The sequence below is a fragment of the Eleutherodactylus coqui genome, chromosome 10 (genome assembly GCF_035609145.1).
Source record: "Eleutherodactylus coqui strain aEleCoq1 chromosome 10, aEleCoq1.hap1, whole genome shotgun sequence".
Classification (NCBI taxonomy): Eukaryota; Metazoa; Chordata; class Amphibia; order Anura; family Eleutherodactylidae; genus Eleutherodactylus; species Eleutherodactylus coqui.
The window spans coordinates 9,702,328-9,725,020 of NC_089846.1; the positions used below are offsets into that span (position 1 = coordinate 9,702,328).

General features: G+C 48.6%; 1 protein-coding gene across 2 annotated transcripts in view; it reads left to right on the plus strand.

Annotated features, from left to right (window-relative positions):
* The window catches only part of FIBCD1 (fibrinogen C domain containing 1), a 53,473-nt gene that overhangs the window by 19,231 nt on the left and 11,549 nt on the right, over positions 1 to 22,693 (plus strand). Inside the window, exons 1-2 of one of the 2 annotated variants that reach the window (XM_066579734.1) lie at positions 7,854 to 7,916; positions 20,057 to 20,524. In XM_066579734.1, coding sequence (XP_066435831.1) covers positions 7,881 to 7,916; positions 20,057 to 20,524 — 504 coding nt within the window. In that variant the 5' untranslated portion in view covers positions 7,854 to 7,880. Of the gene's footprint in view, positions 1 to 7,853; positions 7,917 to 20,056; positions 20,525 to 22,693 lie in introns of those variants that run through there. The other variant, XM_066579733.1, reaches the window with a different exon arrangement.

Consider the following 22,693-nt stretch of genomic DNA (forward strand, 5'->3'; position numbering starts at 1 on the left):
GGGATGCCGTCGCAGTGCTTGTATTCTGGCTGAGCACGATGACTGTGTACTACTACTCCCATCATGCTCAGTGGACACAGCTCTGTCTTCTCCCTTTGTGGTGTGTTACAGAAGCTTGCCTTGTGGTATTGCAGTGCTATTTGGGCATTGAATGGCACTATTATATAGGCAGTATATGTGAATGGTGTATGGACACCATGTGGCAGTATTATGCGGTCACTGGATGTAGCTTTTATGTGAGGACTGATGGCACTATATGGTAGTATTTGCCTGTACATATCTGAACTTCATGAGGCTACTATGTAATAGGCACTGTATGGCAGAACTTAGTATGGCTGTCCGAGTTGTCTGGCTATATTATATGAGCAGTGTATGGTCTCAGATACACTTGCTATATGTTGTGTGCTGTCCAATATATGGACGGGCCGCACATTTACATGCATTTGCATATCCTTATTCTTGTCTGCGATACGAACAAGAATAGGATATACGATAAGTTTTGTCCATGTAAAAAAACAGCAGTGTGTATAGTCCGGTAGGCTGTAATAGTGAATCCAGGCAGCACACAGACCCAGATACACCATGAGGCCTACGGCTGTGTGAGTTATATATGGTTGTATCATCGTCAGTAACATCCCCCCCCCCCCCACTAGAGGTTGTCGGATGGATGGAATCTCCTCTGTCTGATTGTAACGTTGCGAAGTAAGTGATTACAGTATCAGAGCAAAAGCATCATTCATTGTGGAGAACCAACCCCTTGTAGGGGGGCTCTGGTACCCTGGTGTGCCACCTCTAGCTTGGATACAAGATGTGATACGGGGGGGGGGGGGGGGTGGAGGCTCTAGTACCATGTCGTACCGCCTCTAGCTTGGATACAAGATGTGATATGGGCAGGCATGGAAGCTCTAGTACCCTGTTGTACCACCTCTAGCTTGGATACAAGATGTGATACAGGGGGCATGGAGGCTCTAGTACCCTGTTGTACCGCCTCTAGCTTGGATACAAGATGTGATACAGGGGGCATGGAGGCTGTAGTACCCTGTTGCATATTGCTCTGCATTTGCTGTTACTGAGCCTGTAGATTGTGCAAACTTGTAGGCTTTGGAGGTTCGTGTCCCTTATGTTCCCATATAGGTTCTATTAGTGATCAATATGGCAACTAGGCAGCCACGGAAGTGTGACAATGTTGTGGGGGCTCCTGTGACCCCCTTGTGTGTGTGGCTGAGCATTATACTGCTGGAAGCCGCCATGAGAGGAACACATGTGGCTGCAGGATGTCCTGAACATATCGCTGAGCTGTCATTGCCCCTCATACCACTACTAGGGGGGCTGACTGTCGTATGCGATGGCCCCCCAAACCATCACACAAGCAGGGGGCAGCGTACCGCTCCACAGCAAAGGCAAGAGTGAGGCGCTCATCACAAGGTCTCCAGACACGAACACGGCCATAGTCAGCAGCCAAACTAAACCTGGATTCATCACTGAAGACAATCCAGGTTCCACTCCGTAGCGTCCAGTTTCATTGTTCACGACTTTACTGAGAACGGGGGCGACTGTGGGTGTCAAAGGCCGTACATGTAATGGGGGCCGTGAGACCAAATGTTCTTCAGTAAAGTACCTGGAAATGGTCCTAGCAGACACAGGGGGTAACGATGGCGCCACCTGTCTTTGGGTGATGGACAACAAAACAGTTGAAGTGGCTTGTGCTTGTCGGACGATCAGACACTTCTCTCTCCTGGTGGTCTGTGGGGGTCCTGAGCCCGGTCACCTTGTGTGCCCTCACACATCCACAGGTCTTAACACCCCCTAACAGTCTGGTCAGACGCTCCTCTCTACTGGTGGTCTGTAGGGGGCGTCCTAAGCCCGGTCATCTTGTGTGCTCCCATCCACTGGTCGCAACACCCCCTAACAGTCTGGTCAGATGCTCCTCCCTACTGGTGGTCTGTCGGGGGTCCTGAGCCTGGTCACCTTGTGTGCCCTCACACATCCACTGCTCCCAACACCCCCTAACAGTCTGGTCAGATGCTCCTCTCTACTGGTGGTCTGTAGGGGGCGTCCTGAGCCCGGTCACCTGGTGTGCCCTCACACATCCACTGGTCCCAACACCTCCTAACAGTCTGGTCAGACACTCCTCTCTACTGGTGGTCTGTAGGGGGGATCCTGAGCCGGGTCACCTTGTTTCCCCTTACATATCAACTGGTCCCAACACCCCCTAACAGTCTGGTCAGAACTGCTGGTGAGGGACAATTCATCGATACGACCATCCAGCTTCTCCTATCCCAATAATGCGCCCCCCTCCGGTAACGGGGTGAAATCTCTCCTCTGTGTCGTAGAGGCGTCTAGTGGCCAACAAGCTCTACACAAGTGGAAGAAGAGGTCCTTACACACAAGGAGCCTCCGAGAGCCTCTTATAGGCCAAGGGGGGAACCATTTTTAGGGCCTCCGGTGACAAGACCGTTCATCTAATCACCACAATTCTCATCATTTACAGATCCGCCTGAGATGGAACTGCAGGACGAGTTTTATAGCAAAATGGCAACTTCTTCTGGGGGAGTGTTTTTGTTAAAAAGAGTATATGTACAGTGGATGGGTTGTATACGGCCATATCATATGGACGGTGTATGGCTGTATTACATGCGTAGTGTATAGCTGTATTACATGTGTAGTATATGCCTGTATGAGTTGTATATGGCTGTATTACATGTGTAGTTTATAGCTGTATGAGTTGTATATGGCTGTATTACATGCATAGTGTATGTCTGTATGGGTAGTATATGGCTGTATTATAGGAGTGATCTATGGCTGTATGATGTCTATATAGCTGTATTATATGAGTGGTATATGGCTGTATTACATGTGTAGTTTATAGCTGTATGAGTTGTATATGGCTGTATTACATGCATAGTGTATGTCTGTATGGGTAGTATATGGCTGTATTATAGGAGTGGTCTATGGCTGTTTGATATCTATATAGCTGTATTATATGAGTGGTGTATGGCTGTATGAGTTGTATATGGCTGTATTAAATGCATAGTGTATGTCTGTATGGGTAGTATATGGCTGTATTATAGGAGTGCTCTATGGCTGTTTGATGTCTATATAGCTGTATTATATGAGTGGTGTATGGCTGTATGAGTTGTATATGGCTGTATTACATGCATAGTGTATGGCTGCATGGGTAGTATATGCTGTATTATAGGAGTGATCTATAGCTGTATGATGTCTATATAGCTGTATTATATGAGTGGTGTATGGCTGTATGAGTTGTATATGGCTGTATTACATGCATAGTGTATGGCTGCATGGGTAGTATATGGCGGTATTATAGGAGTGCTCTATGGCTGTTTGATGTCTATATAGCTGTATTATATGAGTGGTGTATGGCTGTATGAGTTGTATATGGCTGTATTACATGCATAGTGTATGGCTGCATGGGCAGTATATGCTGTATTATAGGAGTGGTCTATGGCTGTTTGATGTCTATATAGCTGTATTATATGAGTGGTGTATGGCTGGATTACACATGTAGTATATGGTTCTGTTACTTTGGCACTAGATGACACAATTATTTGGGCCATATTGACATCTATTTCCCAGATCCTCTGCTCAGGCGGCTCCAATCATCCTTGATCCGGCACAATACAAACCACCATAAAAACAGGAGGCGTGAATCAGCTTACAGCCGCGGCGCGAACACGAATCCGACATCTTCCATGCATATAATTACACTCCTCTATCTTCTCCCATCTATTTGATGTCAAGGGTAGGAACAAAGATGTCCTCTCATCTCGCAGATATGATCCGTCCGCTCTGCCACGTCTGAAGTGCTCTCCCGGAGTGTTTGATGCCGCCATTCACCTTTCATACCGAAATGAGAAACCAGGGAAATGCAAAGTCACGCCCAACCCGCTGAAATGGCTGCAGATGCAGCGTTAGCGGGGAGCTCAGGACCCACCTCTGGGCCATTACTGATGCAGGCTATCTCACCGTGTTACAGCGTCTTGCAGAAGTATTCACACCCCTGGTGTCTTTCCTGTTTTTGTTGCATTACAACAATTTGTAGTATTTTTGGACAGTTTGTACCTTCTGATCCACACAACCTGCCGAACGCTGAGAGGTGCAAAACACAAATAATGAGGACTGAAGGCAGGACGTTACTATGTGTAAGTGTTCACCCCCTGAAAGCCACTACTTGGTGGAGACCCTTTTCTCTTGACTTATGTCTCTTAGCTCCGCATATCAACACGCGGATCTCTACCCGTTCTTCCAGTTAGATGACTGTGTTTGTGTCCGGTCCTCTTCCGCTCTTCCTGCCACCGATTCTCCATTGGACTGAGGTTGGCGCTGTTACTCCGCTCGCCCCCTCTTACACCCTTCAGTGTGGCTTTAACCGTAAGTCTGGCCGGTCTCATCCTCCTGGAAAGTGACCCTCTGTCCCACATGTCCAGCAGATGACACAAGGTTTTCTCTGCCCTGTACTTCAAGGCGTCCATCTCTCCTTCTCCCTCCATGATGCCCCACCATCAGGTGTCACTGTGGGACGGTGCTCTGGGGGTGATGGTAGGAAGCATGGAGGCTTCTTGATGGCCTTCTCTGAGCAGAGAACCTTCTTCCATGTATCAGGGAGGCGTCACCTGTTGTTAAGTGACCTCCAAATGTGTTTTCTTTTAAGCAGTGGCTATTTACTGACCTCTTCTATAAAACTCTCTCTGTATAGTGTAGGGCTTATAGCGTCCTATAGACAGATCCCTCCATCTCCTCTGTATAGTGTACGGCTTATAGCGTCCTATATACAGATCCCTCCATCTCCTCTGTATAGTGTAGGGCTTATAGCGTCCTATATACAGATCCTTCCGCCTCCTCTGTATAGTGTAGGGCTTATAGCGTCCTATATACAGATCCTTCCACCTCCTCTGTATAGTGTAGGGCTTATAGGGTCCTATATACAGGTCCTTCCGTCTCCTCTGTATAGTGTCTGGCTTATAGGGTCCTATATACAGATCCTTCCACTTCCTCTATATAGTGTACGGCTTATAGCGTCCTATATACAGATCCTTCCACCTCCTCTGTATAGTGTAGGGCTTATAGCGTCCTATATACAGATCCTTCCGCCTCCTCTGTATAGTGTACGGCTTATAGCGTCCTATATACAGATCCTTCCGCCTCCTCTGTATAGAGTACGGCTTATAGCGTCCTATATACAGATCCTTCCACCTCCTCTGTATAGTGTACGGCTTATAGCGTCCTATATACAGATCCTTCCACCTCCTCTGTATAGTGTACGGCTTATAGCGTCCTATATACAGATCCTTCCACCTCCTCTGTATAGTGTAGGGCTTATAGTGTCCTATATACAGATCCTTCCATCTCCTCTTTATAGTGTACGGCTTATAGCTTCCTATATACAGATCCTTCCGCCTCCTCTGTATAGTGTAGGGCTTATAGCGTCCTATATACAGATCCTTCCACCTCCTCTGTATAGAGTACGGCTTATAGCGTCCTATAGACAGATCCTTCCACCTCCTCTGTATAGTGTACGGCTTATAGCGTCCTATATACAGATCCTTCCGCCTCCTCTGTATAGTGTAGGGCTTATAGCATCCTATATACAGATCCTTCCGTCTCCTCTGTATAGTGTACGGCTTATAGTGTCCTATATACAGATCCCTCCATCTCCTCTGTATAGTGTACGGCTTATAGCGTCCTATATACAGATCCTTCCGCCTCCTCTGTATAGTGTATGGCTTATAGTGTCCTATATACAGATCCTTCCGCCTCCTCTGTATAGTGTAGGGCTTATAGCATCCTATATACAGATCCTTCCGCCTCCTCTGTATAGTGTAGGGCTTATAGCATCCTACATACAGATCCTTCCGTCTCCTCTGTATAGTGTAGGGCTTATAGTGTCCTATATACAGATCCTTCCACCTCCTCTGTATAGTGTATGGCTTATAGTGTCCTATATACAGATCCTTCCGCCTCCTCTGTATAGTGTAGGGCTTATAGCATCCTATATACAGATCCTTCCGCCTCCTCTGTATAGTGTAGGGCTTATAGCATCCTATATACAGATCCTTCCGCCTCCTCTGTATAGTGTAGGGCTTATAGCATCCTACATACAGATCCTTCCGTCTCCTCTGTATAGTGTAGGGCTTATAGTGTCCTATATACAGATCCTTCCGTCTCCTCTGTATAGTGTACGGCTTATAGCGTCCTATATACAGATCCTTCCGCCTCCTCTGTATAGTGTACGGCTTATAGCGTCCTATATACAGATCCTTCCGCCTCCTCTGTATAGTGTAGGGCTTATAGCGTCCTATATACAGGTTCTTTGGGGTTCTGGTTTTTGTCTCTATAGTTTCTTCCCCAGTCGGTGAGGTTTGGCGGCACATTCTCCCTCCATGTTGGAGTACGGGGTGTTATGGCGCTCTGTGGACGGTCTCTTATTTCTCACCTGTTCGCTCCTCGGTCTTCATGTTGCAGTACTGGGGTATTTATACTGATGTCATGTGACACTTTGATTGCTCACAAAGGGGTCTTATTTCACTAATTTTGAGACTTCTGAAGTTAATTGGTTGGACTGAACCTAATTTACGGGGTGAATACTAATGAAGGCGGGGCTCCTCATGATGGCGGTGAATACTAATGAAGGCGGGGCTCCTCATGATGGCGGTGAATACTAATGAAGGCGGGGCTCCTCATGATGGCGGTGAATACTAATGAAGGCGGGGCTCCTCATGATGGCGGTGAATACTAATGAAGGCGGGGCTCCTCATGATGGCGGTGAATACTAATGAAGGCGGGGCTCCTCATGATGGCTGTGAATACTAATGAAGGCGGGGCTCCTCATGATGGCGGTGACTACTAATGACGGCGGGGCTCCTCATGATGGCGGTAAATACTAATGAAGGCGGGGCTCCTCATGATGGCGGTGACTACTAATGAAGGCGGGGCTCCTCATGATGGCGGTGAATACTAATGAAGGCGGGGCTCCTCATGATGGCGGTGACTACTCATGCGCTCGCTACATTGTAGCTCGTTTGCACTATGTTGTCCGTTACATGAAATCAAATCTAAAATCACTTTAATTCCAGAATGCAACGCAACAAATCAGGAAAAACCGCGGGGGTGAATGCGTGCAAGCGGGTGTATGCCTCCCCACTGCCCCACACCCTGCTACAGGGGACTGGCACCCACTGCTGGAGCTGCCACGCTTCACTCCTGAGCTGCCATATTGTGCAGGCGCCGCTTATCCCTCCTACTCCACACACATAACACCGGTGATGTCCAACTGTAATGCTGCGCCCCGAGCCGCCCGCCAACACGCAGGACTTCAGACTCCGCTAACACTGTAGATATTACCGAGGCGCCTCGCTCACCGGACGGAAGCAACTATTCTACACAAGCAGAACACAATAAATTCCGACTAGATATCACTGAGGCGCGAGGTCCAATGTGCCTCCAAAATGGATTGGCCGTGCCATGCACGGGGGGTACGGTGTAGCCGTTAGTTTCAGACTCCGATGAAACTCCTCCGACCAGTACTTCACTCTTGGATCTTTCCATCTACTTGAGGCGCGAGGTAAACAATGCCTCCGCCGCGAGAACTGAAGGAGATCACTGCTCCCCAACTGGACATTATTGCAGCCGCTAAGACTGTTACTTCTGTATGAACTGACGTTTTGAGGCGCGAGGCACAAAGTGTCTCTGCTGGGTGACCTGCAGCCACCGGGCGCACGGGTAGAATGCGGTACCCTCCGACCCAGCAGGAATTTCCAGATTTTTGCCCTACTGAAAGTCTTCGCGAGGCGTGAGGCACAAGGTGCCTCTGCTGTGTGAGACGCTTGCTTTTTCCGGTCGGTTTAGCATGGTGGATTGCAATGTCATGTAAGCGCGGTGTGACTGTGGAGATGAAGGTGAGTGTCTTCTTAACGGTGCAGAGCACACAGCCCGCTGTCTGGCGGCGTCCTCTTCCCCCGCCCGGTCGCTGACAGCCGCCTTGTCAAGCTTCGCCGTGTATTATTCCTTCACTTGGGCGCCTGATGCCTTTCCCGTTGCTTGGCTGATCGTCCGGCTCCTGTAATAACAGCTTTGCCCAGCATGTGCCGCCTAATAGTCTTGGGGAGTGGCGTGATGGCGGTGTCAAACAGCAGCGGGGGGCCGCCTTAACCCCCATCATCGCCAGCCCGCTCCTGCAGTGCTAAAAGCTTCCTTTGGAAGACTAACATTTACCAGTGCTAACAATCTGCTCCGCCGTGCGGCATGACCCCGCCAGGGAGAGGTGGAGGCAATGGCAGGCGCACGCTGGGACCGCTTTACGGTTTTTATGTATACCGTACGGCGAAGAATAATATCCTGACAGGCTGCGATACCGCGACTTTACTGACGGTGCAGCTGTGTCCAGGGTTATCCGCGGCTGCAAGGACCGGTCTGACAGAGGCCTTCATCAGATAAGCCCCGCCCCTCACATGTCTGTTCAGGTCTCTGGGAAAGCTGGGTGACAATCCCTTTATGGTGGTCATATTGGTGGACACCATCTGGAAACAGGGCGGTAATAATAGTGCTACCTGCAGTCACACGCTGGCATTGCCTGGGCACTTAATGATACAATTATGTCAGCAACGTATGGCGGTATGATGTGGGCACTGTGTGGCGCTACTATGGTCTTGTTTACTTCGCCATTAGCAATTTCAGTTGCTCTGCTGTGTTATAGGAGCTGAAAAATGAAAGTAATAGCGGTAACAGATGCATTATATGCCTAACGGACCCCACTGAATATAATTGAGTCCGTGTTGTTACTGTCAGGGTGTGCTGCGTTCTGCCAAAAAAAAATAGCGCTATCTCCAATGTTAATGTTTCCAGTAATTTTTTTGGAATCTAAGGCTCCAAACGCAACTTCCAACAGAGATGTGAATGAGGCCTTAATTATATGGACACTGTATGGCGGTAGTATGTATATACTATATGGTGCGGTTACATATAAATTGAATGGCAGCATTTTATGTGCATTATGTGGCTGTGTTATATATTTATTGGATGACAGTGCTATGTGAGCATTATTAAGTAGTATTTATTGTATGGCGACATATATATATATAAACATCTAATGGGTAGTGTTATGTATTTATTGGTTGGCAGTGTTGTGGATATTGTTTGGCTGTATTATATATTTATTCTATGACAGTGTTACATGGATACTATATGGCAGTATTCTATATTTATTGGATCGCAGTGTTACGTGGATATTGTTTGCCTGTATCGCAGCATTGGGTGTTTATTGTATGGCGATGTTATGTAAATACTGTGTAGCAATATTATAGATTTATTGGGTGGCAGTATTACGTGGATACTGTATGGCAGTATTTTGTATTTGCTGTGTGGCAGAGTTATCTAATAGTATGGTATTATTATATGCTTATTGTATGGTGATGTTATGTGGTTGCTATGTGGGAGTATATATTTGCTTTATAGCAGTGTTATGTCATACAGTACACTGCTATTATATATACTTACTCTATGGTGTTGTTATATGTATACTACATGGCATTATTATTGTATGGCAAAATTATGTGGACATTGCATGGCAGTATTATATATTTACTGTATGGCAATGTGTTGTGGATACTGGATGGCAGAATCATATTAACATAATAACATAGTGTGTATGGCTGAAAAAACACCTGTTTCCATCCATTTCAGACTATTACCCCCCAATGTTGATCCAGAGCAAGGTAAAAAAAAAACTCCAATGAGGTAAAAGCCAATATTATATGGCAATGTTATGTGGATAGTGTATGGCAGTATTCTATATTTATTGTATGGCGGTATTACACTATATGGCAGTATTATTTATTATATGGCGGTATTATGTGACTGCTGTGGTAAATATAACCGGCACAGTATGACACTAATAACTGAAGCATTAGGGCTCGTTCACACGGGCGTATTAATAGGCTTTTAATGTTCATGCGTGTAATACACAGTGTATAAAGCCAATTGATGTCAGTGGCGTCATTCACATTCACGTATTTTTTCATGCGGTGTTCCATCGCATTACAAAAATATGTGACATGACCTACTTTGGTGCGTATTACATGCCACAAGTGAACGGGTCGGCATGAATACAGTGAATATACAGGACACCTCCGTATTTGTGCAAAAAATCAATGGGCCGTTCTGCGTACTTTCCCAGTGTATTTGCACGCACAAAACCCCGCGGCAGCGGGCGAAGCACGCAGGCAAATACGGTTTTCACTCATGAAAATATGCAGCGTATTTACGTAACCGAAACCCGCACATCGGGAAGGTGGGTGCAGATTCGCGGGAACAGGAGGAGACTGCAGATACAGAAGAGAAATGAGGGCCATATGGGCCAATATGGAGCCCCTGGCATCAACCTGCCTCCGGCTGGCAAGATGTATTACAAGGAGCTCTGCGCCACCAACAAGAAAGCCTTCACTCTTCGTGTCGCCTCTAAGTGCTAGATTCATTTTTTAGGTTAACCCCCGCAGTGCCAGGCTCATCGCTGCGGGCACATAACGAATGGCAGGGGGGATGGGTCACATATACAGAGCAATCATGGATCCTTCCAGCAGACAGATGGATCACACTCACAGACAATGCGCCACGCTCCATCATCTCCTCTCCGTGCTCCGGTGCGCCGCATATCACCCGCGCCGCTCTCCATATGGTATCAACTGCAAAACAATTAAAAAGTCAAAGTGTGCGAGATATAATGTAATGGGATATGAAATCATACACAGATGTAGCAGAGCTCAACGGAACAGCCCTGTGCTACAGTAGCTGTAGCGTTACATGGGACTGCACTTAACCCACTTCAGTGCATGTGCTGTACAGCTGTCACTGTGTTCTCTTTGGGGTTACATAGGACTGCAGGTCACATCCACTACATTATCTATACTCAGTTATCACTATGTCATCTGTTGTGTTACATAGGACTGCAGGTCACATCCACTACATTATCTATACTCAGAAAGTTAGCACCGTGATATCTGTGGTGTTACATAGGACTGCAGGTCACATCTATTACATTATCTATACTCAGAGTTATCACTATGTTATCCGTGGTGTTACATAGGACTGCAGGTCACATCCACTACATAATCTATACTCAGAGTTATCACTATGTCATCTGTTGTGTTACATAGGACTGCAGGTCACATCAACTACATTATCTATACTCAGAGAGTTAGCACCGTGATATCTGTGGTGTTACATAGGACTGCAGTTCACATCTATTACATTATCTGTATTCAGAGAGTTAACACTGTGTTATCTGTGGTGTTACTTGGGACTGCAGGTCAGATCTACTATACTATCTGTACTCAGAGAGTTAGCACCGTGATACCTGTGGTGTTACTTGGGACTGTAGGTCACATCTACTACGTTGCATGAAGTCCGGCCATTCTCGGGCACAGGATGACTTTGGCGCAGTCTCGGCCCCTTTAAGTGCTCTGACCGGTGTGGCAGTTATATTTGTGTCTCCTGTTTATCAGCAGTTAAGCAGAAATCATCTAATTCTATCCTCTGGAGTGCGGAGTCCGTGATCAGTCATGCGGGTTCCTCGCCACGAGCGCCGGACGCTCGGGCTTAGTGTGCAACGGGGGGGATGAGCCGATGTGCACAATGAATACTAGTACTGTACAGGTAATCGTATCATACACTGTTCACATAATAGTATCCTATAGTACCCACATAATACCGCCAGACAGTGCACACATAATTGTACCGTATGTTAACAGCATCACAGTATGTCAGGGTGCCTTTATGCTTGTTCCATATGGTACAAACATAATAGTATCATCCAATACCTACATAATACCGCTACACAGTGCACACATAATAGTAGCATATGTTAACAGCATCACAGGATGTCAGGGTGCCTTTATGCTTGTTCCATATGGTACAAACATAATAGTATCTTGCACCATCTACATATTACTGCCACACAGTGCACACATAATAGTACCCATATAACACCGACACACACTGCTTATATAATAGCAGCATATGTTAAAAGCATCAGAGTACTTCAGTGCCGTCATACTTATACCATATGGTGGAAACATAATAGGATTTTGCAACATCTGCCACTCAATAGTACCCACAGAATATCGCCACACACTGGTCATGTAATAACATATTAGAACAACGTATGTTGGCATTATATCACAGTACTTCAGCGTTCCTTCATACTTGTACCATACAGTGCAAAGAAAACAGCATCTTGCAGTACCTACATAATACTGCCACAAAGTGCACATACAGCAGTACACAAGAAATACAGTGTGCACATAACCGTAACTGCTCACATAGTAGCGCCATATATTAGAAGCATCACAGTAGATCAGAGTGCCTTCACACTTGTACCATATGGTGCAAACATAATAATATAGTACCGCCACATGATGCACACCTAGCATTATGATCGATTGGTTGCATGAAGTTCCCCTTTAAGGGATAAGTCTAACTTTTTGGTGTTCTTCCCATATGCATCTCATTCCGCGGAGCAGACGGACGCAGCGTTCGCTCGTCACCGATATTTTGTGCTTTGATTAATATGTATCCACTCAAGTGATTTGAAACTTGCTGACGCCGGGCGGGTAGTGTCGAGGCGATGGCGGTTCTGTATATTCCCAGTCCCCAGATACCTCCTCTACTGTGATGTACGGCTCTGACGGCAGTGCTTTGGCTGCTGGCACGTTGGCACTGCCCCTACTCCTTGGGGAGCAGACCGACTAGGACTCCCATCATCTGCGACGAGTCAGGGGAACCATCAGCAATCTCCACCCGTCTTTCTTACAGGGTTCCTCCGTTTGCATTGAGATAAGCGACGCAAGATATGTCTGACAGCCACTTATCTCCCTCCCTAAAAGTAATAGGCGCGCTCAGCAGAGCAGAACAGACACGTTAATATGGAGTCGGAGAACATGGCTGTCAGCCGGTTGATGGCTGTATTATGTCTACGGGCAGCGTGATGATACGGAGGACATATAAATGGCGCCCACGTATAAGTGCGGATTGCTGCTTCAGCAGGTGAGAACACGGCGGCCATAAGTCAATATGCTGCAAAATCCTCACTGCATCGAAAGATTGTGATAAGTAGGCGCTTGTCCCTTTAAGCATAATGTAAGTAAATCTATGAGTCAGCCGGTGCGCGATCTGCGGAGATGGAGATTGTCAGGACGCAGTGATTTGCACAAGGTCACTTATCCCCCGGTAGGTGTTCTCGTCTCCCCCGTGCTGCGCGGTCATTTCCTTGTGTATCCGTCCATAATAATTTGCTGTATTATACCGCTCGCTGTCAGTCACCAACACAACAACATCAGCACTTCTACCGGCGCCATTAATAATCCCCCCGGTGATTATAACCTCACGCTGGCTGCTCTGTCTCTTTAAAGGGCCACTAACCCCCCAGTCAGGAGCTAACACTATTATAGTGCGGGAACATAATCATGGGAGAGGCGATATACCTACACCGTCAGCCGTAGCACTAAAGCCCCTCTGAATATTATATACGTCTTCCTCTCTGAACCGCAGGACTCCTCACAGGAGTCCTGCGGTATCTGCAGCAGATCCTGGAAGTTGCGCGGTCCGGCATCTCTGGATCGGATGAGATCTGCGAGAAGTCATCACCATCATCTCTGTCCTGTTCCTGCAGTGCGGCACATTATCCTGCTGAGGGCGCTGCCATTAGGGCATACTGCTATCATGAAGGAGGTACTTGTGTGTACAATGTTAGGTAGGTACTACATGTCACATACACCTGCTGCCAGGACACAAGTACCCAGCTGAACATTGCCCATCACACGGCCCCTGCCAGCTTGTTTTCTTCCCATCCTGGTACCACCTCATCCCCAGGTAAATGACACACCCGGCCGCCCACATGATGCCAGGACACAAATAGCCAGTAGAACATTGCCCATCACACAGCTCCCGCTGGCTTGTCTTCTTCCCATCCTGATACCACCTCATCCCCAGGTAAGTGACGCACCCGGCCGCCCACATGATGCCAAAACACAAGTACCCAGCAGAACATTGCCCATCACATGGCCCCCGCTGGCTTGTCTTCTTCCCATCCTGATACCACCTCATCCCCAGGTAAGTGACGCACCCGGCCGTCCACATGATGCCAGGACACAAGTACCCAGCAGAACATTGCCCATCACATGGCCCCGGCTGGCTAGTCTTCTTCCCATCCTGATACCACCTTATCCCCAGGTAAGTGACGCACCCGGCCGCCCACATGATGCCAGGACACAAGTACCCAACAGAACATTGCCCATCACACGGCCCCTGTCAGCTTGTCTTCTTCCCATCCTGGTGTCATCTCTTCCCAGGTAAGTGACACACCCGGCCGTCCACATGATGTAAGACGTGATCCATCAGACCAGCCACCTCCTTCCATTGCTCCACGCTCCAGTTCTGATGCTCATGTGCCCATTGTAGGCACTTACCGTGGTGGACAGGGGTCACATGGGCACTCTGACCGGTCTGCAGCCCCGTACATAGTGCGCTGCGATGTCCTCTGTGATCGGACACCCTTCTCTCATCGCCAGCAGGATCTTTATCAGTAATGCGCCCTGCAGTCGCTCTTCTGTGAGATCAGACCAGACGGGCGGCCTTCACACCACAAATCACTGAGCCTTGGGTGTCCATCACCCTCATAGAATCCTAGAATGTTAGAGTTGGAAGGGACATCGGGTCATCCGGGGTCATCAGGTCCAACCCCATGTAAGGCTTGAGGGACAGTTAGGAGGGAAAGCCTCATGGGATCTGGGAGCTTTATGTACATGATGGATGGATGATATGTCACCTTCTATGGAGCCTCATGGGATCTGGGAGCTTTATGTACATGATGGATGGATGATATGTCACCTTCTATGGAGAAGATATGTTACAAAGGTCATTACTGGTTCAGATGAGATGGCACAGAGTGAGTTCTGCCCAGTGATGGACTGGTTGGCAGCAGCTAATGATTGGCTGAAGAATAATGGCGGGAAATGCCTGTGGTAGTCAGGCAGAATCTGGTGGCCTAACAGTGGCTGGTGATTGGTCCAGAGGAGCAGGCTGTGAGGAGCAGCAGTGAGATATGGAGGTGCAGAGATGTGGGCCATCATCATCTAGAAGGGAAGCAGCATCCCGCCCTCCCTCCCTTAGGTTTGACGCGGTGTAGTTATGGGGGATTGTTGCCCGCATTAGGCGGGGGGGCAGGTAACTTGGGGAGAGTTTGGTGGTGGTAAGCTCGTGTCTGTAAGACAGAGTTTACAGGGAATGTTATGGTTATTATTGGTTACATTTCTCCCCAAATGTTGGTAACCCCGTTAATAAACACCGCGACCTTCTTTATCCAATATTGGTGTCTGTGTCGGTTACTTATAAGAGTTTGGTAAGGTTTTAATAAAGCGTCAGATCCCCTGCTCAGTGCAGGATCACTAAATCATCCCGGACAGATGTCTGTCCAGTCTTTGTTTGAAGACTTCCATTGGAGGAGAACTCACCCTGTCACCGGTCCTTCCTTGGACTACTTATGGTAGGTACTAACCACTACATACCAGGAACCCCACAAGGCCGGCTGTTCTGGAGATGATCCGGCCCCGTCTGCACATCACTATTGTCACAGTCACTCAGATCCTTCCATCTTCAAGAACTGGCTGATCCCTCGCTGGCTGGTACATCTGACTGAGCACCATCATCACCAGATAATCGGCGCTATTCACTTCACCCATAAGTGGTTTTAGTGTTATGGGCCTTCTCTTGCCATGAACCAGTGTCGGGGGTCCTCGTTTGGCTATTGTTTTGGGGCTCCTGAAGACCCCAGAATGATTTGTGTCCAGCAGCAGACCCGCCGTCGTTCAGCCGCGCTAATAGAGAACTGCTGGTACGGCAGGCGCCGGTGGATTACTGGGCAGCGGTGAAAAACAAACGACTCCGGTACACTAAATCCCATCTCCTCGTTATAGTAATTACATTGCTGCAGCTAAGAAAAAGCATTAAAGCTGCAGGGGAGCCGTCACTGCACCCCAATATAGAGGCCGCTGCCGATAAGTCACCGGGGCCATAAGACAAGAAGTTGGGGATAAGTGCAGAGAGCAGGAAGAGACTACATGTATAATGGGGGACGGGCTAATGACAAGCTTACACTTGGAGGACTGAATAATGACACGCTGACACTTGGAGGACTGAGTAATGACACACCGACACTTGGGGGACGGGATAATGACACGCCGACACTTGGAGGACTGAATAATGACACGCTGACACTTGGGGGACGGGATAATGACACGCAGACACTTGGGGGACAGGATAATGACACGCCGAGACTTGGGGATGGGATAATGACACGCGGACACTTGGGGGACGGGATAATGACACGCTGACACTTGGGGGACAGGATAATGACACGCTGACACTTGGGGGACGGGATAATGACACGCGGACACTTGGGGGACAGGATAATGACACGCCGAGACTTGGGGATGGGATAATGACACGCTGACACTTGGGGGACGGGATAATGACACGCTGACACTTGGGGGACGGGATAATGACACGCTGACACTTGGGGGATGTGATAATGACACGCTGATACTTGGGGGGGATGGGATAATGACACACTGACACTGGGGGACGGGATAATGACAGGCTTACACTTGGGGGATGGGATAATGACACACTGACACTTGGGGGACGGGATAATGACACGCTGACACTTGGGGGACGGGATAATGACACGCGGACACTTGGGGGACAGGATAATGACACGCGGACACTTGGGGGACAGGATAATGACACGCGGACACTTGGGGGACGGGATAATGACACGCCGAGACTTGGGGATGGGATAATGACACGCTGACACTTGGGGGACGGGATAATGACACGCTGACACTTGGGGGATGTGATAATGACACGCTGACACTTGAGGGGGACGGGATAATGTCACGCTGACACTTGGGGGGGATGGGATAATGACACACTGACACTGGGGGACGGGATAATGACAGGCTTACACTTGGGGGACGGGATAATGACACACTGACACTTGGGGGACGGGATAATGACACGCTGACACTTGGGGGACGGGATAATGACACACTGACACTTGGGGGACGGGATAATGACACGCTGACACTTAGGGGACGGGATAATGACACGCTGACACTTGGGGGACGGGATAATGACACGCTGACACTTGGGGGACGGGATAATGATACGCGGACACTTGTGGGGTGGGATAATGACACGCGGACACTTGGGGGCGGGATAATGACACTGACACTTGGGGGTGGGATAATGACACGCTGACACTTTGGGGAACAGGATAATGACAGGCTGACACTTGGGGGACGGGATAATGACACACTGACACTTGGGGGACGGGATAGTGACACACTGACACTTGGGGGACGGGATAGTGACACACTGACACTTGGGGGACGGGATAGTGACACGCTGACACTTGGGGGGATAGGATAATGACACGCTGACGCTTGGGGGTGCGATAATGACACGCTGACGCTTGGGGGACGGGATAATGGCACGCTGACACTTGGGGGACGGGATAATGACACGCTGATACTTGGGGGACGGGATAATGACACGCTGACACTTGGGGTACAGGATAATGACACGCTGACACTTGGGGGACGGGATAATGGCACGCTGACACTTGGGGGACGGGATAATGACACGCTGATACTTGGGGGGATGGGATAATGACACGCTGACACTTGGGGGGATGGGATAATGACACGCTGATACTTGGGGGACGGGATAATGACACGCTGACACTTGGGGGACAGGAGAGGAGTCAATAATGTCAGTATAAGAGATGAATCTTGCATGCTGCCACCCCGTCTGCTGCTCCGGGGTCTCCAGTATCAGGTATCCCGCCCCCCAGTATTCTCTCCTTTTCTCCTTCATCACAACTTAGATTTTCCCAGTTATTCTTCACTGACAACTTTTTATAATTCGTCCAACAGGTTCTGATCTCGGAGGTTGTCAGGCTTCGCCTCTGTTGCTCGTTATTCCACAATTCCAGCAGTCCGGCACCTGATAATCCACAATGTCTTTATGTTCAGGTGCTATAAAGTTCAGCATCATTAACCCTAAATGTCCCGGATGCAGAATTACTCACTCACATGGTCATCTAGAGCCGCCATCACCAGCTACCGCGGTCTCCACGTACACTTTCTGCGATGTCTGTGATCATGTGACCACGACCTGTAAACGAGCGTCTTTCTAATCAGAACTCTGACGGCAGCCGTTATTTTCTAGCCATACATCGAAATAAAAAATTGTTCTCATCGCTGACAAAAAATAGCTCGCCAACATTCGTCATCCGGCCGGGTAACGTGGATACATTCCATCTCATCGGTAGCGGCGGATCTGTAGCTGGGGGGGCATTCAGGACAAGAGATGAACCGAGAGATGAGGTACCTCCTGTCAGTCGCAGACGTCTGGAGGATGGGGGAAGGGATTTGCGCAGAGACATCAACGGCCGCATGTAGATTTGTTGATGTGGAGGAAAGGTAACGACGTCTGATGAAGGGATGGCAAATGTGACAGCTCAGCAGCGGGCGGTGACAACTCCCTGACTAATGAAACCTGTCACACATGGCGACCATACAGCCCGTACGCCGTCCGTTTTTTGTTTTTCGGAAACGAGCGCCTCTACCCTCCTGTCTGACAGCTCCAACTTCTCCTGCGGAGCCCCGCAGCAACAGATCCTCAAAACACGAAACCTCCGCCAAGTCTCAGATGTTTCTCACTTCATCGAAGATCCGGTTCTGCCCCAGTATAATTACCGTATAACCGCTCCAGGGGGCGGGGCCGTGACTACCTGTCATTCTCATGGTTGTCAGGGAAGATGGTTGATTCCATGAAAAGGCGATCATCGGATGCTTTCATGGCGTTCTTGCATTTACTTTACCGACTGCCGTAACATAGCAACGCCGACCGTTGCATCATGCGCTGTCAGGAACGGATTTGTGATGTCGTCGTAAAAAACTGATATTACTGGAATCTCACCGGCTGCTGTGCCAAACGCGTTCGCCGCGTCCCCTCCCCCCATAGAGAGTCAGGAAGAGAGACAAACAGAGAAATCCTAAGTGTCAACTCAGAATATACCGCGGCGATAACTATTAATACGTTCTGGGATCGCGGTCTCCCCGGGGACACATACTTAATGGTTTATAAGTTGTTGCAACTTCAGGGCAGATCGTTCGTCGGCGGCGAGTCCCTGCAGATCCCGTTATTAAGCCGCTCAGCAGAATCCTCTCAATTTCGGTACAGAAGGTGAAAAAAAAGTAATAAAAACCAAAGCAGAATCCCAAACGCTCGCGGTCATATCATACGCACACGAAATACTGAAATAAAGGAGCCCGTCCACTGCTGCCCGAGCACCACAGGTGACCCCCAACAGCTAAGGGGCTGCCTTCACATCATTTGGGGCGCATGACTGCGTATGGGAACTGCACCTGACCGATAATATGGTGATGGCGCCCAGCGCTGTCGCCATCTTGTTGCCATATTTTGGCACTCTCTATGATGATATCTTGTGACCGGGGTCTGAGTGAACAACCTATGAATTGGCAGGAGCCCCCCAAAGTCCTGGATGACATCCAGTGACATCAGCAACATCTTGAAAACAATGTAGAGAGGGAAACAGGCTCATGATTGGCTCAGAATTGTCACATGACCATAGTGTAACAGGTTACTCCACCTGCGCATTAGTTAGGCGGGGGCGTACACCAAACAGGGACTTCCCCAGAGGAACATGCCTTTCCATCAGCTCCAGTAATCACCAACCACTACACCAAATCTTGTCCAACTTGACCGCGAGGGTTGTAGTTGCAGGTGGTGAGGTACGGCCCTGGATCCAGCACCCCTAATTTTCTGGGGCCATACTCTGTTATTCTTTAGTATGTGACTCTCGCCCAGGATTATGCATGCAGCTCTGGATGTGAGTGCAGTAAGATGGGCAGTCAGTAGCAGAGCTCTTGACTAAGCCTCTGATTTCTCTTTCTTGCAGAGGACCAGCTGTGGGTACATCCTCTGCACCGTGTTGCTGTCCGTGGCCGTCCTGCTGGCTGTCACCGTTACCGGAGCTGTCCTGTTTATGAATCATTACCATGCCCCTTCCACCGAGCCGCCACCAGTCATCACCACCAACATGGAAGACCCCAACGCGCTGGTCACCATCGAGAGGGCAGACAGCTCCCATATCAATATATTCATTGACCCCAATTGCCCCGACCCAATGCCGCGCCTTGACGGTTTACAGTCCTCCGTGATGTCTGCAATGGCTGACCATGACTTAGAGATGAAAGCGGCGGTGGGCAAGGAGCGGGCACTGCTGGCAGGACTGGCTGACCAAGTGTCACAGATGTTATCACAAGTGTCCCGGCAGCGAGTGGACTGGGAGAGCCTGCGCAAAGGGCAGAATGGACTGGTGTCTGAGCTCGGGACGCTGCAGAGTGAGCAGGGAAGACTCATACAGGTATCACCCCCAAATCACAACACATCCTCGTCATATCTGTGAAAGCTGGACGACAACCAATATGGTTGCCCACAGCACTGTTAAAAGGTAGTCATCCAGCTGGCCTACAGTCCTGAACGGTAAAACCAATCCAGTTATTCAGAGATACAGCCCCTTGACAACTGGATGATGAAATTCTGCCAAATACTTTCCCGGTTGTCAGAGTTCAATTTAGTGACTACAGGGGGTCTCAAAAGTGTGGAAACACCCGTATAGGACAAAAACCGTTTAGCAGATAGTGATGCAGTTTTGCATACAAGCTGTGGGGGAAGGGGGAAACCTATTAGGCCATGTGACCAATATGCCGGCCATGTTGGATTCAACTCTTGGCTGTGACACGGCCTAACATGGTTTTCTCCTTCGCCCATAGCTTGTATGCAAAATTGCATCACCGTCTGCCAACCTGTTTTCATTCCAATGGGTGTTTCCAAACTTTTGAGACACCCTGTATAATGTTCCTCTACATGTTCTGCAAAGATGCGAAGCGGCAGGATCCGTGCAGCGCTCCCTGACGCCGCTTCTTACAGAACACATGGCTATGCTGGCTCCTTGCCCATACAAACAGACCTATGCCAACCGGCATCTGGCACAAGCACTTGGTACAGTCTTCAGGACAAATGCCAAGTAATTGCTGCAGGTTGTGAGTGAGGGGCAGAAACCTCCAGGATGACTTTCATTAACGATTTTCAATTAAACGAGAACAACGTGCCCAGAGGTGCCCGCTGCGCCGCCACAGGAAAGATGCTGCAGCAGGAGCGTGGGAAAAAGGTTGTCAGGCGTCACCCTACACCCAGGCTAAGCGTCTGCAGGACTCTGACTATGGAAATGACAACCTTGTTCCCTGACTTACCACTTATAGGTAGAAGTTCCTTTTTAAATTTACATATTAATGAGATGGGAGGGGTCAACATTTCTAATTTGCATAAATCATCTCGTTGTGGAAGGGAGTAAAGGCACTATTTATCGATGTATATAAACTGTGTGTGGGCAGTGCTACGCACTAAGATCCTTGGGGGTGGAGCCTCGCACTCTGCATGGGCGGAGGTTTTCACTGACCCTGCTCATGAGGGAAGAGCATGGTGATGAGTGTAAGGAGCTTTTTACTTCCACTATAGTCATAAGCGTGGAGCTTGACACTTAAGCTAATTTCCCATGTTCGAGGGCGATATTGGGCACCCACAGATATGAGACTTTTTTAGTTTTTTTTTTACATAAAAACAACACCTCGCATCACTTCAGAGAAGTAGCGATGCTTTTTCCGGCCCCATTGAAAATAATGGGCGAGGCGTTCCATAGAAACACCCATAGATAGGACAAGCCGCAATTGTTTATCGCACTGCAATGCAGGAAATAAACAATCACTCATGTATAAGAATAGGGTTCATATTCGTGCAAGATTCGTGTATCTCGTAGCGCACAAATCTTGCGCGATTTTCTCAGTCGTGTGAAAGCGGCCCAATTGCACGAGGGTGTGTCACTTTATGTGTAGGTATCGTGAATGGAATGATAGCACTACAGTGAAGACTGACACAGGGAGCATGGGATGCGAACATTGTAAATCTACATAAAAATAAAAATTTATTTGTCATCCAGGGTATGGAGAAAGCTGGTTGACAACACAGTTAGTAGCGCGATGTTATGCCAGTCTTCTACCAGATAAATTTCATTGAGTTGGGGTTGCCCACGTTTCCTTTTCTCTGTATAGAAGTTAAAGGGATTGTCCAGTGGGGTTCTGCTACTGTTTGCTGTGTCAGTGTGCTCATGCACAGAGTTGATTTCTGCAGGAAGCTGACAGCGCCGTTCCCACTGCAGTGGCCAGTCTTGGTATTGCAGGTCATTCACTGCAATTAGAGATCTTGACCTGTAATACCAAACCCGGTATAAATCAGCTCAGTGCAGAAGCACCCTGGCACAGTGAGAGCAGCTGATCCACGAGCTTCCTGGGCAGCAAACTCCTGTTAATCTAATGTTGATGGCCTGTCCTGCAGATAGGCTATCAATAGTTTTGCAACTGGACCACCTCTGTAACAGAGGTGGCAGTGGAACCTGTTTGTTGAACATAATTTTTATTTTAGCCTAGCCTGCGTCATGATGGGCACTGCTGCATACCAATGTGTGGCACATGCCAGC